Source organism: Danio rerio, chromosome 16 (genome assembly GCF_052040795.2).
Source record: "Danio rerio strain M-AB ecotype USA chromosome 16, GRCz13ab, whole genome shotgun sequence".
Classification (NCBI taxonomy): Eukaryota; Metazoa; Chordata; class Actinopteri; order Cypriniformes; family Danionidae; genus Danio; species Danio rerio.
In genome coordinates, this window is record NC_141036.1 from 22,061,014 (window position 1) to 22,082,171 (window position 21,158).

General features: G+C 32.5%; 2 protein-coding genes across 5 annotated transcripts in view; one reads left to right on the plus strand and one right to left on the minus strand.

Annotated features, from left to right (window-relative positions):
- Positions 1-8,985: 8,985 nt before the first annotated feature.
- Positions 8,986-14,627, plus strand: sp8b (sp8 transcription factor b). 4 transcript variants are annotated; one of them, XM_087285240.1, is made up of 2 exons: positions 8,986-9,181; positions 12,026-14,627. In XM_087285240.1, the coding sequence occupies exon 2, from the start codon at positions 12,059-12,061 to the stop codon at positions 13,370-13,372; it is 1,314 nt and encodes a 437-aa protein (XP_087141366.1). In that variant the 5' UTR covers positions 8,986-9,181; positions 12,026-12,058; the 3' UTR covers positions 13,373-14,627.
- An 858-nt stretch (positions 14,628-15,485) lies between these two features.
- Positions 15,486-21,158, minus strand: part of abcb5 (ATP binding cassette subfamily B member 5) — a 28,732-nt gene continuing 23,059 nt past the window's right edge. Inside the window, exons 26-29 of the mRNA XM_087286869.1 lie at positions 19,772-19,969; positions 19,479-19,685; positions 18,063-18,209; positions 15,486-16,601 (exon numbers count right to left, since the gene is read on the minus strand). Coding sequence (XP_087142995.1) covers positions 16,401-16,601; positions 18,063-18,209; positions 19,479-19,685; positions 19,772-19,969 — 753 coding nt within the window. The 3' untranslated portion in view covers positions 15,486-16,400. The remainder of the gene's footprint in view (positions 16,602-18,062; positions 18,210-19,478; positions 19,686-19,771; positions 19,970-21,158) is intronic.

Consider the following 21,158-nt stretch of genomic DNA (forward strand, 5'->3'; position numbering starts at 1 on the left):
TATGCGTTATACTACTCATCCATTTATTCATCCATTCATTTTCTTTTTGGCTTAGTCCCTTATTAATCAGGGTGCCACAGTGAAATGAACCACCAAATTATCCAGCATATGTTTTATGCAGCGGATGCCCTTCTAGATGCAACCCAACACTGAGAATCACCCATACACTCTCATTGATACATATACACTACAGACAATTTAGCTTATTCAATTCACCTGTACCGCATGTCTTTGGATTGTGGTGGAAACCGGACCACCCGTAGTAAACCCACAAGAACACAGGGAACATCCAAATTCCACCTAGAAATGCCAACTGACCCAGCCAGGGCTCAAACCAGCAACCGTCTTGCTGTGAGGTGAACGTGCTATCCACTGCGCCACCGTGATGCCGTAATCATTATTATATATTATTTTCTTATTCATAACATTCATTCTGGGCGTAGCAGTGGCACACTAGGTAGTGTTGTCCCCTCACAGCAAGAAGGTTGCTGGGTCGCTGGTTCGAGCCTCGGCTCAGTTGGTGTCTCTGTGTGTTTCTTTGCATGTTCTTCCTGCGTTAGCGTGGGTTTCACCCGGCGGAACCCGGAGGAAACCCACGCGAGCATGATGAGAACATGCTAACTCCACACAGAAATGCCAACTGAAACACCTGAGGCTCGAACCTGTGAGGCGACAGCACTACCTACTATGCCACTGCGTTGCCGTTATTTATAACATTTTCATTTATAATAAATATATAAAAAATTATTATTATGCTTATTTAAATTTTTATTATGCATTACATTTCTGTATTATTATATTATATTATATTATATTATATTATATTATATTATATTATATTATATTATATTATATTATATTATATTATATTATAAATATATTTGTCTACATTTATTAGATATTTATTTTAAAATAATAATAATAGTAATTATTATTATTGTTATTATTATTATTATTATTATATTATTTTTTATTACTATTTGTGTTTTTATTACATTTTTCTTTATGATAAATAAATATATTAGATACTTATACAATTATTATAAAATGATTATTATAATTATTATTATTATAAAAGTATTATAAAATTATTATTATAAAATTATTATTATTATTATTATTCATTCATTTTCTTGTCGGTTTAGTCCCTTTATTAATCCGGGGTCGCCACAGCAGAATGAACCGCTAACTTATCCAGCAAGTTTTTACGCAGCGGATGCCCTCCCATCTTTGGGAAACATCCACACACACATTCACACACACACACATTCACACACACACTCATACACTACGGACAATTCAGCCTACCCAATTCACCTCTACCGCATGTCTTTGGACTGTGGGGGAAACCAGAGCACCCAGAGGAAACCCACACGAAGGCAAGGAGAACATGCAAACTCCACACTAGAAACGCCAGCTGAGCCGAGGTTTGAACCAGCGACCCAGCGCACTACATACTGCGCCACTGCCTCACCCTATTATTATTATTATTATTAGTAGTAGTAGTAGTAGTAGTATTAGTAGTAGTAGTAATAGTAGTAGTAGTAGTAGTAGTAGTAATAGTAGTATTCTATCATTATTACATGTATTAAATATAAATAAATATTTGTTATTCTATATTTCATTATAATTCACATTTAAAAAATTTAAATAATTGAATAGTTCAAATTTAATTCAAATCAATTGTGTATTTCTTAATAGTTTTTGAATTATACAGCAAAAATAATTTAGCATTATTCATTAATAAGTTAGCATTATTTCCATCCATCTATTCATCCCTAGCTTTTTGTTATTGTTTTTTTTAAACATTTGTCAAGTCTTATTGTCTGCTGTATTAAACTGTTCATTAAATATAACAAAACTTTTACTTAACTTAGTCAAATCATATTATGATCCAAATGATTAACATCAACGTAAAAAAAAATTCCCCTTTAACCCCCAAATTAGTGTTTCTGACCAAAAACAAGTTTGTCTGATGACAGGAAGATCTGACCTGCTGTCATCTGTAAAATCTGCATCTGTCATTCAGTTAAGTACATTGGCTCCTGTATGCTGTGTTACATTAGCATGTGATTTGTTGGTTAATTAGAGGGCTTGTGATAATGATAATGACCACATTGCCCATGATGCCATGTTTCCAGGTGTTTAGCTTTGATGATTAGCCACAAGATGCTTCTTCCTCCATCTATATCTACTGCACTGATTAAATCAAGATGAACGAGTTATTGGAGGCGTCAGATGATAAATACCACCTTTTTCATTAATTACCCAAATGCAGCTAGTGCTTCCTTTAGTAGCACATATTGGCAGATTTAATTGTTTTTTAATTACTCTTATTATTATTATTATTATTATTATTATTATTACCTTAATTTAGTGTATTTGACTATATATTTCCAAATAACATTTACATAATTGTTTAAATTTATATATATATATATATATATATATATATATATATATATATATATATATATATATATATATATATATATATATATATATATATATAGAAAAGAACATGCAAACTCCACACAGAAACACCAACTGAGCCTAGGCTCGAATCAGCGACCTTCTTGCTGTGAGACGACAGCACTACCTACTGCGCCATAGCGTTGCCCACGTAATATATCAATTCTATAAATTACATCAGTTTAGTATTATTATTATTATTATTATTCATTGATTCATTTTTTTTTTTACTTAGTCCCTTTATTAATCTGGGGTTACCACAGTGGAATGGACCGCCAAGTTTTCCAGCACATGTTTTACGCAGCGGATGCCCTTCTAGCTGCAACCCATCCAAGGTTTGAACCAGCGACCTTCTTGCTGTGACGTGACAGCACTACCTATTTTTATCATTATTATTATTATTATTATTATTATTATTATTATTATTATTATCATTACCTAACCTTAATTTAGTGTATTTAATTATATATTTCAATGTTTCTTTCCAAAATAAATAGTATTTTTATGTATATCCAATCATAATTTATCAATTATATCCATTTATTTGTTCATTCATTATTATTATTATTATTATTATTATTATTATTATTATTATGTTTCTTCTTAGTATTATTACCTAACCTCAATTTAAAATATTTACATATTACATATTTTTATATATTTTTTGTATTTCTATGTATATTCATTCGTTTATCAATTATATCCATTTAGTATTATTATTATTATTATTATTATTATTATTATTATTATTATTATTATTATTATTATTATTGTTTCCCTGTACTAAATTGTATAAAAATGTGATACCCTAACCTGCATTTTTATATTTAAATATATATCACTGTATTATCAAAAGTAAATCATATTTTTGATTATATGCATTCATAATCTATCAATTTTGTCCATCCATCTATATATTTAGTTGTTTCGTTTTTTGTTTTTTTAGTTTAACTTTTTCCACATCTGAAATATTATCTACTAATATTATCTTTATGACTATATTATATAAAATATATGTACTTTCTCACTCAACTTCCATTAAAAGCATACTGTAATTTATTGGATTAACTTCTGAAACTGAAGAAAATGCTTTTTATTTAATTACTTTTAAGGTATTTTGTCATCGACTAAAGCAATAATCCGATGTAATTTGTAACAGAATACTTTGTGAGGCTGTGTATTTTGTATTTTGAGTTTAAAATATTTGGTTTTTGTCTCAAATATTACAAGAACTTTAATAACCAGCCTTAATATGACCACAACATGGTAAATTCATTACTGGTCAAAAGTTTGGTCAGTAAAAAAAAATTATGTTTTGAAACAAGACTACTCTCCCCTCACATATATATATATATAAATCTGAATGGTCCAAGGTCAGATTTTATGTTTAAATGCATTATTTACAGTTGTTTGACATCACAATTATTAGTCCTAACATGATTAGATTTTTAATTTAAATTTTAAAAAGTTTTATAAAGTTTTAAAAAAGAAAGTTTAAAGTTTAACAAAGAGAAGAACTTTTCTGATGTCTTGTTGTTTAGTTTGGCTGGAATAAAAATCATTCTTAAATTCATTCTTAAAAAATGTATTTTTAAGGTCAAAAGTATTAGCCCCTCTAGGAATAAATTTCTATACACCATCAAAAGTATTTGCATTAGTATTACAGATGCTTATCAGATTTACAGTTGAAGTCAAAATGATTCGTCTTCCTTTTGTTTTGTTTTTTTATTTTTTTAAATAATTCCCAAATGATGTTTAAGCAAGAACATTTTCAAAGTATTTCCACTATTTTATTTTTCCTTCTGAAGAAAGTCTTAGTTTATTTCAACTAAAATAAATGCATATTTTAAGGTCAAAATTATAAGCCTTCATAAACAATAGTGGTTATACAGAACAAATTTAATTATGGTTAGTTAATAGTTAACCTAATTAGAGTTCTTCTCAGTCGCTTTGGTGCATTCATGACACTCTTTAGATTTGTGCACATCATAGTAGCAGTTTTTCATTCCTTTCAACAAATTGCAAATGCTTTTGGACATGCATCAATTGCTTTCATACAACTCTCTGCTGTTTAATAACATTATCATTTGCTTATGTAATTCTTTGTAAGAGTTAAAATAATCATTTATTCTGGATCCAATTCTTTGCTATAAGGCAATTTTGATAGCCCAAATAAAAAGACAACAAATGGCATTGGCAATAGGCTACAATGACAAGCAATGGTGCACTGATTCACACTGAGTTCTGTATTTTGTATTTTGTTGTTTATTATGCAATGATTAATTGAAAGAGCTCATATACTTGTTTGCAGGTTGTTTTGTTTGAAGGTTAAACTAGCCTTTGTTGCATATTTAAAATGTTTTGATACGGTATATGCATTTTGCAAACAAAATGTGTCATTTTGACCATGAGTGCCGCTGTTCAGGCCTGTGTTAACTGTTTCGAAAATGTAGAGTTTCAGTTGATGGCTGCCTCAATGCAATCAAGAAAAACTGTGAAACAAATAGTCCTCATTTCATTACTTGAGTCATTACATACAAAAATGTTGAAATAGTTTTCAAAATCTTTCAAGCAACTTTTTGAATCTTACTTTCCCGGAAAATGTCTTCTAAATTTAACAATTTCATGAATGATTTGCAGACCAGTGTATGTTGTAAGTTCAGTTACAATATTTACTGTGATAGTGTTTACAAGGGAGTTCATGTTTGTTGTAAATAAGGGTGTATTTATTCTTTTGCACAGTGCTGTAAATAAATTAGAATTGCAAAGAGCAGTTGAAGATTTCTTAGCCTCTCTTTCATTTTTTTTTTCTTTTTAAAAATGCCCCAAAGGATATTAAACAGAGCAAGGAAATTTTCACAGTACGTTTGATAATATTTTTTCTTAAAGAGAAATTCTTATTTTAATTTAAAAAAAAAAAACATTTTAAGGACAAAACTTTTAGCTCCTTTAAGCTAATTTGTTTTTCGATTGTTTACAGAACAAACCATCGTTATACAACAACTTGCTTAATTTCCCTAACCTGCCTAGTTAGCCTAATTAACATTGTTAAGCCTTTAAATGTCACTTTAAGCTTTATAGAAGTGTCTTGAAAATATCTAGTCAAATAATATTTACTGTCATCATGGCAAAGCTAAAATGAATCAGTTATAGAGATGAGCTATTAAAACTGTTATGTTTAGAACTGTGTTGAAAAAAATCTTCTCTCCATTAAACAGAAATTGGGGAATAAAATAAATGGGGGGGTATTTCAGTGGGGCTAATAATTCTGACTTCAACAACTGTACATATTCCATGTCTTGTACTAAGATACCTCTCTAAATGCAGTGAAGTTTACTTTTACTGTAGTTTTCAAATGGCTGTGCAAATAGTATATAGTACTGTCTTGAGCATTTTCAGGAAGTGTCACTAAAATCTGACTTTTTTTGCAGGGGAAAAATGTACAGAGTAAACCGTCGTAATAAAAACATGACAAAGCCAATTTGACTATCTTGTTCATAAACAATGGTGTTAGAACTTTTCATCTTGATGACACTGACACTTTCCTTGACATCAATACTTGCTTTCGAGGAATGATCAATCTATTTTGAGCAAGTGAGACGCTCTTGCAGGTTATCAGCTATAGGTTTTGCAGGTTGTAATGATTGTTTTGACAAATGCATTAACTGTTGTGCAAATGTTGTTGTAAGAAATGCACCAAAGTGACTGAGAAAAACAGTAAACTAGTTAAGCCTTTAAATTACACTTTAATCTGAATACTATCTTGAAACATATCTTTTAAATATTATGTGCTTTCATCATCACAAAGATAAAAGAAATGAGTTATTAGAAATTTGTTATTAAACTATTATATTTAGAAATGTGTTGAAAAAAATCTTTCCGTTAAACAGAAATTGGGGAAAAATATACATAGGGGCTAATAATTCAGGAGGGCTAAATATTCTGACTTTAACTATATCCCATAAACAAGTATCTGTATTAGATGTACCTATATCTATGAGTAGCAGGGGGGTTAAAATATATAGGAAAGCAACATGAATGTGTTTGGACTGAATGAGGTGTTTGAGTCTGTTTAAACTCACACACACACACTGGTGCTCTAGTGATGATCATATGTCAGCGTTTACACTCCTGTGATCATGTCTATGGTTGTGTGATCCAGCAGAACGTCAGCACATGGTGCGTGGCCCTGCTCTGCTGGTTCAGCGGGCCGGGATGTGGATGTAGATGTGGACTGAGGCTCATCCAGGCAGAGCCAGGCTTCCTGCTCCTCCTTTGTCACACATTTGGGCTCTTGTGTGTGGATCGGGCTCCAGTGTTCAAGCCTCTTGGCAGGCCTGCACACATAAGGACATCTGGTCTCTCTGTCCCACCTCCTGCTGAAAAGAAAGAGACCAGCCACAGTCAGGATTTTAGATGATATCACAAAAAGGCATTACACTCAATTCAACTGTGGTGACCATTCATAACAACTAGAAAAAGGTTATTGTCAAATACTAAATCTATCTATCTATCTATCTATCTATCTATCTATCTATCTATCTATCTATCTATCTATCTATCTATCTATCTATCTATCTATCTATCTATCTATCTATCTATCTATCTATCTATCTATCTATCTATCTATCTATCTATCTATCTATCTATCTATCTATCTATCTATCTCTCTGTCTGTCTGTCTGTCTGTCTGTCTGTCTCTATCGATCATATAAAACCATTGAATATGAAGTCAGTTAAATGTATTTATTTATTTGTTTGTTTGTTTGTGTTTGTTTGTTTTAAACCAGGAATCGGTGTCTTTATTCTGAGTTAGCGGGCAAAGCAAAAATATATTTTACAGATTATTATTTACAGTATATAAATTTAGAAGTAAACAAATAGAATGGTAAACAAACATGCAAAAAATAAATAAATAATAATTAAATAAAATAAACTTTTAAATAATAACTTGTATATTTAGTAATATATATATATATATATATATATATATATATATATATATATATATATATATATATATATATATATATATTAATAATGTGTATATATATATATATATATATATATATATATATATATATATATATATATATATATATATATATATATATATATATCATTCAATTTATTATTCATTTACATCCATTGAATATGAAGTCAGAATCTGATTAAATATACAAAAAACATTTATTTAATTATTATTTTTTTCTATTTCTTTACTTTTAAATTTATTTACTGTAAACAATAATCTGTAAAATATATTTTGCTTCGCCCGCTAACCTAGAGTAAAGACACCGATTCCTGGTTTAAAACCAACAAACAAACAAACAAATAAACAAACAAACAATTACACAAATAAATAAATAAATAAATTGAACTGACTTCATGTTCAATGGATTTATATGACAGACAGACAGACAGACAGACAGACGATAGATAGATAGATAGATAGATAGATAGATAGATAGATAGATAGATAGATAGATAGATAGATAGATAGATAGATAGATAGATAGATAGATAGATAGATAGATAGATAGATAGATAGATAGATAGATAGATAGATAGATAGATAGATAGATAGATAGATAGATAGATAGATAGATCAAATCTTAAAACAGAAATCCTTCATGAACGTATTGATGTTAATCGATGCCGTCAACTTAGTGTTAAATCTTTATTACTAGTTTCGAATTCCGGTAATTAGTCTACTGATGTTCTTGGACAGGTAGACCGCTCGAGTGGATTATCATCGGTTTTCCTGGATAATCATAAGATTAAAGAGGAAAGTGCTCCCACCATCTCCGGGACACACAGCCGCTGACTTCCCCTCTTTTCTTTTGGCAAAATTATCGAGAGCACGCAATATTAAAGCCATTTTGTTCGTGCGCACTGGGCCAGAATAACGCGATGATTAGGGCCACGAACGGGACAGGTTTCTTCAGCTTGATTTCATGACGGTAATGTAGCCCATGCATTTGGGAGAAGAAAGGCAGAGAAGGGGACATCTGTTCACAGGCCAAAAGCAACCTCATTGGCCTGCGTGGCATCTTGGAAAAGAAAGCAGGATATTACACGCACAAACGTTTTTGTTGTTGTGTTTGACTGATTTATTGATTCGGTTTTTTTTTTCTTTCTTTCTGGTTTATTTTTAATTAGATTATAAATAGCATTAAACTTCTTTGGAAAAAAAGAATAGTCATGCATAAAAATCGGCCCAGCGTTGCGTTTCAATTTTTATTTTAAAAGTTTTATTTTAATTTTGAACCACTTTTCAACAGCATCCTTTATTCATCTCTACTTATTCAGCTTTAAAATAAATATATTTAATCTTTGAATTATGTAGGCTATTAGTTTATTTTTGCACATTTTGGCCAGAAGACTACGTGTTTAATCATATTTTATTTAAAAGTCATTATTTTTTTCTTTAACCAGCACTTTTGAAAACCCCCCTGTTGCTGCATGCGCTTGTAATCCTGTGCTCTCGCGCATCTCTCGCGCTGTCTTGTCAGAGGACATGAACACATGTTTTGATTACACCACCGGTGGCCGAGCGGCTCCTCCGTTATTCGTAATTAAACTCAATTCCCAAAGTAACATTTATCTTCCAGGGTCTGCGCGTTCACTGTGCGCGAGAGCCACTGCCTTCTGCTGTGCTAGAGGAGATGCGCGCGGGGTCAATCAATAAACCGAGGACACAGACACGGTATGTGCATCATGCATCTGTTGCAATCAAACAATGCTGCAGTTTATGGGACATTTGTTCGTGTGCGTCTGTGTGTGTGTGTGTGTGTGTGTGTGTGTGTGTGTGTGTGTGTGTGTGTGTGTGTGACATTTGTATTTTGACATGGGTTGCGCATGCACGTTGAGTTATAGATGGATTTTTTTTGACGTGGAGTTTCACTGCTTCGTTTATTTGACTGTTCTTCTTGAAGACGTGGAATAAAAATGTTTTAGTGTCTTATATATATTTTACATCCCAATCTCACCATTCAAGTTTCTGGAGAAAATTTTATAAAAAAAAGAAATAAGTTATTTTTAACTACTGGATAATTTAAGGCAATTGCTATACGTGGAATTATTTAATCTTATGTATATTAAGTCTGTAATTTACTTTACAAACTGGTTTCAATCACTGAAAATGTCCACCAAAAAAAAAACGCAGCTAAAATGATTCCTTTTTGTTTTACTTATTTAATTATTTTAATTCCGCATTTATAATTCTTATTTTTAATAATATTATTTTCCTCATTCTGTGTTCAATTGCCTCTTGTTCCTCGATTTCTCGATTTAGAAAGGACATAAGCCATGTAAAGGAAACAAGAGAAGTGTTGTACAAATCGAAGAAACAGAGAAATGAATCTGATCGGCCATCTATCACTTCCAGCAATAAAGGAGGCGACACGGCGGAGGCAGATGATTTGATGAATAATCTTCGGTCGTTTTAATTAACTTTTTGCTGTCCTATAATGACCAAGTTGGTCAACGGAGCCGGTCAATAAGAATGTTAATATCAAACAAATAAAACTTCTCATGATTAAAAACCTCCCGCTTTATTAAATTTGAAATTCAAATGAAATTTATGCCTCCAGTCCACGACGCATGTAAATAGAGTAGCCAGGGCTACATCATTATCCTGAGAGCATTTCTGCATTCATCGTCGTGATATCAATAGCCATCCACTGTATTGCTGTTGAGAGTTTGCAGAACACAAAAGCCATGTTCCACCTTGTAAATACGTTTACACGCATTAGGTGAAATGATTTTTAGTGACCAACGTGAATTAATAGGTTCACTGAGTTAATTTGCTTGAATTTCAACAATATTTATCGGACAATGCCAGTCCTGTCTAAAATAAAGTTAGTGTGTGGAAAGAGGAAAAGAGCAAGTTAGTAATTCTAAACTAAGTTTATATAGAGTCAAGCCGAAATTATATATATATATATATATATATATATATATATATATATATATATATATATATATATATATATATATATATATATATGGTTTCTTCCTTCAATGAATATTGCATATATATTTTAAGCAAATATAAAATCTACATGCGCATTTTGGATTTGTAGCTTAGATTGTAAACTTTTTGTTTTTTGTTATAGTTTTATTAAACGTCTTAATTTATGAAGCATAATTATTATTGTCAAACAATTAAAGACCAGCGGAAGTGGTTTTTAAGGCAAGCTGTTCATTTCATACTCTTTCAAATAAAGCTTATTTGTTTGGCATATGGTTCCATGAAAAGCCCGAAATCCATAGAACATTTCAAATGTACAAAAGTTTCTTTATAGTGGAAAAACTTTATTCAGATTATTAACACACTTTTACCCTAAAAAGAAAATCAGTTTTCAAAATTGTTCTTTTATTGCATTATTACAGGAAACGAAGTGTGGCACAAAACGTTGTTTTAAGTTTAAAAAGTGTTCTCACTATACGCAAAAAAATAGATATTTTAAGAACTGTTTAGGAGTAATTTTAGGAAACAAAAATATTTATTGGGCATATATGCGAAAACCCCATAGGACCATTATTTTAGGACTGCAGCATAAGTGCTAAACTAGTTGACGACAATCTACAACTTGAAAGACAATGACAACAACTTGTAAAAGTGATATGACTTTAAATTGCTATTTTAGCTTCATCACATTCTGTAGTAAACTATATACAATAATTTATTATTATTATTAATAATAATAATAATAATAATACATCAATAATAATAACAATAATAATAATAATAATAATAATAATAATAACAACAACAACAACAATAATAATAATAATAATCCATAACGGATCAGGGGGTCCAGTAACCTTATTAACCCCTGTACAAAAGAATTAAAAAGTTTTCCCTAAAACTTGCAGTCCTTCTTATTTAAGTTGAGTTTTATTATGAGGGGGGTGTTGGAAGGGGTGGAGATCTTGTCTGAAGTGCTCTATCGATGACCTCACGCTAGAATGTGGCCGCGTGAAGGTACGGCTTCTCCTGATTGGTCGCCCGTGTCACAGCGGCACTTCAAAGCCGTGAGAGGAGCTACAATTGTGCTGGAATGGGCGGACCACATCATTGTATTGCACACCTCTAAAAAAACAGTGCTCTGATTCATAAATATAAAAAGATCCTCTGAGGAGGGCACTTTTGTGATGGCAACTTCACTTCTAGGGGTGAGTCTAAGGAGTTTCGTGCTGGTTTAATTAGTTTCCTTTATTGTCCTGCAGTGGGGATTAAAATTTCTTTGGTCAGCCGGGGAGAGAGTCACTTGATTATGTTTTAAGCGAGAGAAAGGAGCAGGAGTTGCATTTCTCAACTACGACATTGTATGTATAACACATATTGCTATTTCTATGCTGCGTTTTCGCTTTTGTGTTGCGTGTGCAATTGGCTGTTTCAGTTGACTGTTCTTCGCTACCATTCTTCAGGTGTGTTGGTTAAAAGAGTAAACCGTTAAAACTGTTCTTTTAATTCCCCCAGTTCCCCGAAACAAAGTCTGAACTTACCTTCTAACTGCTTTTTTTGTTGGTGTTGTTGTTTCAGGAGGAGCCGAGATTGGGGTCGACTCCTTTAGCCATGTTGGCTGCGACGTGTAACAAAATCGGGAGCCCGAGTCCTTCTCCTTCCTCGATTTCGGATAATTCATCTTCGTTCGGAAAAGGATTCCACCCGTGGAAACGAGCGACAGCCAGCAGCTGTAGTTTAGGATCCAGTTTATCCTCTTTCACTCGGAATGGTGGTGGTTTAAGCGACTCTTTTGGCACGAACACTTCTACGGGATCAAGTGCCTTTTCCTTAACTTCTGGTACTTCGTCCAACTCCCACTTCGGAAACGACTACTCCGTTTTCCAGACTTCTGTGTCAAATAACTCCCAAGAGCCAAGCCACCAACCCATGTTTATTTCAAAAGTGCACACATCCGTGGACAGTTTGCAGAGCATTTACCCGAGAATGAGCGTGGCGCATCCCTACGAGTCGTGGTTCAAGTCCTCACACCCTGGCATACCCACGGGGGATGTGGGCACCACGGGCGCATCCGCGTGGTGGGACGTGGGAGCCGGTTGGATTGATGTGCAGAACCCGAATGGAGCTGCGCTCCAGACGTCCCTACACTCCGGTGGGCTGCAAACTTCTTTACACTCTCCTCTGGGCGGATACAACTCAGACTACTCGAGTTTAAGCCACTCTGCCTTCAGTACCAGCGCGTCCCCGCATCTCCTCACCACCGGGCAGCACCTCATGGACGGATTCAAACCGGTTCTCTCGTCTTACCCGGACTCCAGTCCTTCTCCTCTGGGTGGAGCGGGTGGTTCCATGTTGACAGGGGGTCCGACGGCCTCTTTGGCGGGGTCCCCGCGGTCTTCCGCGCGGCGCTACTCGGGCAGAGCGACGTGTGACTGTCCGAACTGTCAAGAAGCTGAGCGGCTGGGTCCGGCCGGCGCAAGCCTCCGCAGAAAGGGGCTGCACAGCTGTCACATCCCTGGCTGTGGGAAAGTGTACGGCAAAACGTCTCACCTCAAGGCTCATTTGAGGTGGCACACCGGGGAAAGGCCGTTTGTGTGTAACTGGTTATTCTGTGGAAAGAGGTTCACGCGCTCCGACGAGCTCCAGCGACATTTACGCACGCACACCGGCGAGAAGCGCTTCGCTTGTCCCGTGTGCAACAAGCGCTTCATGCGGAGTGACCACCTCAGTAAACATGTCAAAACGCACAGTGCTGGGGGCTCGTCAGGGTCGGGGTCTGGGGCGAGTGGAGGGAAACGAGGGAGTGACACCGACAGCGAGCACAGTGTGCCCGGTAGCCCCTCATGCCATTCGCCTGACCTGTTGCAAGCCCCCGAGTCTGTCCCGACCACTGGAATGAACGGCCGTGCAAGCTCCCTCGATTAATCCCGCTCTAAATGCCAAGCTCGAATGGACTAGTAACGTTTTTGACGCCTCAGAAAATGTACTGTTCGCTCGGAAACACTTTCTAAAAACTTTCAAGTTAACAAAAAATCTAAAATGTTTTGCAAGTTTCCGATTAATGCACATTCAAATATGAATAACCTACATGAAACAACATGAACCAAAGTTTCATTTCTTTTTAACTAGTTGAATGTACATTAATGAATGTTAATTAGGCCTATATTTTTTTTTGTTAACAGTTAAAGTTATTATAAAGTGTCACCTGAGAAGGAACGGTGTGGCCATTTCACGTGGATGTTGTAAAGTGATTCAGTTTACAATTAAAATGTAATTACATTGAAGTAAGACTGTTTTGGTTTGCACAGATTCTGTGACACGAATTTGGTAAATTAGGGAAATATTAAAATGCACATAGTCTGATATGTGCATTCTGGTGGGTATTTGACGAACAATTTTATTTTATTTAGGCTACTTACTGTTGTTATGAAACCGAATGAGGGAGAGAGAAATTTGTATTTTACCCATCGGTGAAGTGGCCTGTCATAGCTAACTTTTTTCTTTCTCAAAACCAAACTGTGGCACTTTATTCACAAACACTACTAAAATCCAATTCCTTAAGGATACATTGCCGTAGTGTTTAATATACTTTTTTTTTTTTTGTCATTTTCACGTTCATTTCTTTAATATTCGAAAAATAGTATCTATATCGCACATTGGTCTTTGTCAAAACTACAGACTACGAATTCTAAGTTTGTATGACATGTACTTATTTCCTGTTGCTGCAAAAGAATGTACATATTGAAAATAAAATAGATTAGAATAGAAGGTTATTCCACACTGATGTAAAAGTTGGGTATGTATTTGTTAAAGACGCAAATTTTTTGAATAGTATTTTTTGTTGCATATATTGACTGTAGTAAATATCCAAAACTGTACGGGGGTGTTTATTTTTTATTTTTATTTTATTTTTTTGTTTTTTGTTTTGGTTGGGTTTTTTGTGAAGAAATACGTCATATTTATCCACGAGTTGGACTTGATTTTTGGAGGTCTGTTAAAGACGCACTTTGAAATGATTTGTATGATTTTTTAAATTCAGAATTCAGTGTTTCACCACGTTTTCTAATTTATGTAAGCATGCACATGTAAGGTGAGCGTTATTTTCACATCGTTCATTTAAGAAATTGGCTTTCTAAGTAAAGCCACTCAATAAAGTCAACATGGATTCAGTCACAGTGAACGATTTGCCGTTGATATTACTGCAATGTCCTACTTCTTTAAAATAAAATGTGATCTGTAGTGCAGGACCTGTTACGACATTGCATTACCTTTTGAAGAACAAAATAAAAATGTTAACATGTTAAAATCTGCAGTTGTTGTCAAAGCCACAAATTGAAGCAGCTTTGGTAAATTAAAGTTTATTATTTGCTAAATTTTGAAAAAAAAAAAACTTATTTTAGTCTAATTGATTAAGTTACACATTCTTTTAGTAATTAAAATATAGACACAATGTCTGCAGTCTTTTTTTAAATCTTTGTTAAAATAAAAATAAATAAAAAACTGTAACGTAAAATTATCCAGTCACTCAAAAAATTAATTATGTGCGATAATGTTGAATTTAGATTTCTGTACTTGCTTTACGAAATGTTTAATTTTCAAAATTAATAAAGAGTTCAAATTGCCTAAATTTTAGACTATGCTAAAAATTGTACGTCATTAATTTCTCACTAAAACAATTACGTTAAATGATAGGCTGTTTTTTTTCCGTGTTTGTCTTTAGAAAATCTGAAACGCATCTGAGCGCACACACTAAAGAAATTAGCTGATTATTTTAACCCAAATTGGGTAAAATATATGGACTAAATCAAACATTGGGTTAAACTTGGTCTTATTCATTTAATATTTAAAGTAACCCAGCAGTTGGTTTAGTCTATATAGTACACATAGAATTGGATTAAAATGATCCAGCAATTTTTAAGTGTAACTTTTGTAGAGAATTTTAAAATATATAAGATAAAATATATGTTAAAGTGTAAACCGTCCCAACAAAATTACACAACCAAAATGTTAAAAAAAAGGTTGACTGATCCACCAAGAGTTTTGGACTGAAACTAATTTTATTTAACATAAGCAAACGTTTTTGGAGAAGAAACGATATCACAGAATAATCAATAATTTTTAATACAAATTGAAAAAGCCTTTTAACAGTGAACATTATATAACAATATATCACAAAAGAATAATACGGCTGATGTAGCACATACTATCTGAAAGAAAGTTAAAATCAGTGCAGGAGAGAGAAAAAAGTTCGAACATGTTGGAGGCTCAAAGCACGCGCACATTGCGCCCCCGTGCGATGAGGTCATGAAAACAAAACACTTTAAGCAATATTCACATTCAACGGGTTTATACTTGCTGTACAAACTCATACATTCTGTAAAACATTAAGTAGAAGGGTGCAATTATTTAAGATCTATAGAGGGGAAACCTGTTCCAAGTGTACATTTTTTAATGGGCAATAAAATAACATTAAATTTACAATACATATGACAAAATAAATCTTTACATATACAGCATCTTTTCATAAAAGAATAGTGTCTTTTTCACAGAGCCATATTAAAGTAGGTGCACAAACAAACAGCAGCTTATCCCAGATTTACATTTATTTGTGCAGTTTCTCCTATTAATATCCAAGCTGGATATAAGAGAAAAATAAATCTCTGCATAAATAGTCTTTCCTTATAAGAACAATATTTATTCACATAGCTGTAACAAACTGTACATAAAAACAAATAACTTTTTTCTTCTCTCTCTCTCACGCACGCACACTGGTTTATCCTATTAGTACGTTTTCAAAACACATTTAAAATTTTCAAAACTATCAAAAGTTTCTTACAACAGACTCAAAACTTTTAGTACCTGTAATTTCACTGTAATTTTAAATAGTAACTGCACCACGTTTTAGTTACTTAGCCCTTCATTTGCAATATGTAAATGGTATTTAATGTTCATGTTAGTGAGCAGACACTTGTGCGTTCACCAGAGCAAAATAGGCCTCTTGTTTGGCCATGAGTTGTGCATGTGTTCCCTGCTCCACCACCTTGCCGTTCTGAACCACCACAATAATGTCTGCATTCTGAATGGTGGTCAAGCGGTGGGCAATGACGATACATGTACGGCCAAGCCGAGCCTCATCTAAAGCCGCCTGCACGATCTGTATAAAAAAAAAAATAAATAAAAAAAAAGGACAAAATATTAAACTTATGCATAAAAAAAAAGAAAAAAAAAAGGAGACACATAATGGATGGGAAGTTTGTAATGGAATAATTAAATTTCATGACTCTTCTTTAGCTTTCTTTTCTACATGTGTTCACAACAAGAAATCTACTTAAATTTCTTATATCTACAGTTTTTTTTTTACAATTACAGTGCATATTAGCTTAATCAATAAGATGCACAACCACATATAAATGTAAACATAAACTGAGATAATTTTATCTTTGTTAAAATAAATAAAACCGAGACACAAAATAATTCAGAGTAATTACGCTTGAGATATGTGCAACAAAGAGTTTGAAAATTCCTGAGTATATATCCTTTATTTGTATACTTTAATCTCATTATCCTGACTATTTTCTCTGAATTTAATCACATAATTAATTCCACTGATTATTATAATTTTTTATGAGTGCAAGTTTATTTGTTGCAATTTCAAATGTATAATTTTTTTTTTTTTTTTTACATTTCTGAGTTTGTTTTTCAAATATCTGGCAGTTTTGTAAATCAGAAGGAAAAGAACCTCACGGGTATCTTGCAATTTCTTGCATTTGAAAATTTTAGGCAATTTTGTTATTCTGAATTATTTCCTCACAATCTTGACTTTATAAGTTAAAATTCAGACATTTGTGTTTGCAGTTCTAGTGATAAAATTGTGATTAGAAAAGTTTCACAGAACTTTCATTTGTCCGTTTGTGACTTGTGAAAAAGACAATATCTTGTTTGTTTATTTATTTATTTACTTATTTAATTTCTTATTTAATAATGCATTTATTTATCTTTTTTTTTAGTGTTTTATTTTGTATCCATGATTTTTAAGATATTCCCTAACCATCAGGATTACACATATAGACGCATTATGTACCGTTAAAGTCAGAAATATTTTATATTATTTCCACTACTTACTGTTTAACAAAGAGATTATTATTATATCAACACAATTCAAAACTAATTTCTAGTAACTGGTTTATTATATCTTTGACATAATGACAGTGCACAATATTTTACTAGATGATTTGCAAGATATTATTTTGCTTATCATTTAAAGGTTTAACTGTTAATTAGGTTAACTAGCCAAGTTGGAGCAGTTAGGCAAGTCATTCTATAACAATGGTTTCCTCTGCAGTTGATTTAAAAAATATTGCTTAAGGGGGGTAATAATATTGACCTTAAAATAGTTAAAAAAATAAAAAACTTTTTTTTTCATAGCCGAAATAAACAGGAAGAAATAATAATATTAATAATAATAATTAATAATATTGATTTCTACTATACTTTAAAAAAAATCCACAGTGCCACCCGCTGGTTGAAGACAGAAACGATTGTTCATCCTTACGGCAAGTTAACTTGAATCAGACTCACTTTATAAAGACGTACTATTAAGCAGATTTTTACGTACCTTCTCGCTCTCTGTGTCCAGAGCTGACGTGGCCTCGTCGAGCAGCAAGAGTTTGGGTTTTCGGACCAGAGCTCGAGCGATGGCGATCCTTTGCTTCTGTCCTCCAGACAGCTGAGTGCCTTTATCTCCAACACGAGTGTTATATTTCTAAAGACATGAGCAACACTGGTCACTAACAAGGCACGTTATTTTGGTAAAGTGTAACCCTTTAGCTATTAATATTTATTTATAAACTTTCCATTAGTATTAACTGCTTTAAAAACTACTTAATATTGTGTGCGTGCGTGTGTGTGTGTGTGTGTGTGTGTGTGTGTGTGTGTGTGTGCGCGCGCGTGTATGTGAATTTATATTGGAAGTAAAGACTATCCAAACTATTATATTATGTTTAAAGGTAATTGAAAAAAGTAAATAAATTTGGTCTTTAGTTAATCTCTATAATTAAGTTTACATTACTTCAGGTTTAAGAATGAATAAAACTTATTTTGATTTCAAAATGTTAAATTTAACAATAATTGGGATTAAAAGTAATTTTACAAAATCACTGTAAAGCCCAACAGTCAACTTTTTTCAAATAAGTAGAATTAACTTTTAGTAATTCATTTGATTTGGTAGAGTTTTGAACTCAGTGTTAAAGGTAATAAGTTAATTAAATACCTAATTATCCCTTATTGGGTTTTACAATGCTCAAATTGCTTCATTTATTTATATGGATTAAGTTCACAGTACTCATTCGGGTTAGTTTTGGAACTTAAATGGTTTGTTTCAGTCGGTTTCATCAAATGGTTTGAGTTACCTTAAATCATTGGGTTTTACAGTGTGCTTTATTTCAGCAATGATGCCAAAAAACATCTATAAAATGTTGCAAATAGCAATGGAAAAAATTGTTATTTTAAGTGCTCTGTTTATGAAAAGAAATATAATTCAGCATATAAATGTTTTTGCTAATTAAATATGCAATATATTTTTCAATATTAAATATATTTTCAAAGAAATAATTCAGCTTTAAAATATCACAATTTATTTTAATGAAGGTTTTATATTTGAAAATACCCAATTTAAATTATTAATAATATTAGCAATATAACTAATATTACTAATTTGATCAACTATTTGCAAAGATATATACACCCAAACACAATACAAATCACACTCACAGACTTGTTCCTATATTCCAGTGGGGACTCACAGATAATAGACTATGTTCTGTTATACAAATTGTACACCTTACGCCTAAACCCAACCCTCACGTAAAACAATCTGCATTCTTACATTTTCAAAAACTTGCGTTTTATTAGCACGTTTACTTGTGGAAACCTCAAGTTCTGTCCCCATGAGTCTGTGTATGTTCAAGTTAAAGACCCCATCGGCATATAAAACTACTGCACACACAAATATGATTAGAGATATCACACATACATCTGGAAGGGTGAGAATAAAGTTGTGTATGTTGGCCTTCTTCGCAGCCTCCTCAATCTCTTCCTGTGTGACTGTCCGACTGTTGTCTCCGTACTGGATGTTCTCAGAGATGGTGCAGTCGAACAGGATTGGCTCCTGAGACACCAGCCCCATCTGTGTGCGCAGCCATGCCAGATTCACACTCTTGCTGTCACGACCGTCTACAAGCTAAACAATAAGCAAAAATCAGATACAACATTAGGCGTAAATTGATCCCTTGAGCCCTAATAATGGTTTACAGCTGATGGACTCACCACTTGGCCTCCGGCAGGGTCGTAAAAACGCTCCAGAAGCTGAATAGTGGTGCTCTTTCCACAGCCGCTGCTGCCCACCAGAGCCAGAGTCTGACCCTGACGCACCGACACATTCAGACCTTGCAGCACCTTCACATTCGGCCGAGTCGGGTATGAGAACTGCACATCCTTGAAATCAATGTTGCCCGAAAAGGTGCTCTGAAAAAGCAATCAATCAATCAATTAGTCAGTCATTCAGTCCAATCAATCAATAAAACATTACATTAAATACAGTTGGAATCAAAATTATTAACCCCCCTAAATTATTAATCTGGCTGTTTAGCATTTTACCAAATTTCTGTTTAATGGAGAGAAAAAAAAAGTCCAACACATTTCTAAACATAATAGTTTTAATAACTAATTTCTAATAACTGATTTATTTTATCTTTGCCATGATGACAGTAAATAATATTTGACTATATATTTTTCAAGACACTTCTATACAGCTTAAAGTGACATTTAAAGGCTTAACTAGGTTAATTAGGTTAACTAGGCAGGTTAGGGTAATAAGGCAAATTATTGTATCACGATGGTCTGTTCTGTAAACTATCAATGAAAATAAAGCTTAAAGGGACTAATAATTTTGACCTTAAAATGTTTATTAAAAAAAACTGCTTTTATTCTAGCCAAAATAAAGCAAATAAGACATTTTCCAGAAAAAAAATATATTTATTTTTTAAAATAAAAATGTAAACATTATTAGGGAAATATTTAAAAAAGAAAAATAATTTCAAAGGGGGGTTAACAATTCTGATTGCAGCTGTATATTAAATTATATTAAGAAAATCCACCTTCTCTTAACATAAATGTGATTCAACCTTTTCTTTTAAAATGCATTGCAAATGTTAAGTATGCAAAAAAAAAAAAAAAAAGTATATTTGGGCTGTCGATTTATTGCATTATTTATTAATTAATTTTTTATTAACTAGCAAACAATTTATTATATTCATTCATTCAATAAAATTATATTATTATTATTATTATTATTATTATTTTCAAACTACAATATAATATAATAAATAATAATGTATAATATATATATATATATATATATATATATATATATATATATATATATATATATATATATATATATATATATATATATTATAATTTATTTAACACTTCTGCCAGCCCTTTAGACCAGTTTCATAAGTAATGGCAATGATACTGTATGTTTTTACTAGTTTTTAACAGTTTTCTACCAATAAAAATCTTGCCTATGAAGCCAAAATAACTTGATGTTTTTTTTTAACATATTTTATTTTGATTGTGATAAAAGCTTTATTTTAAAATTTCTCAATATTTAGCAATTAATAAATCGATTCGATTATTTAATTATTACATA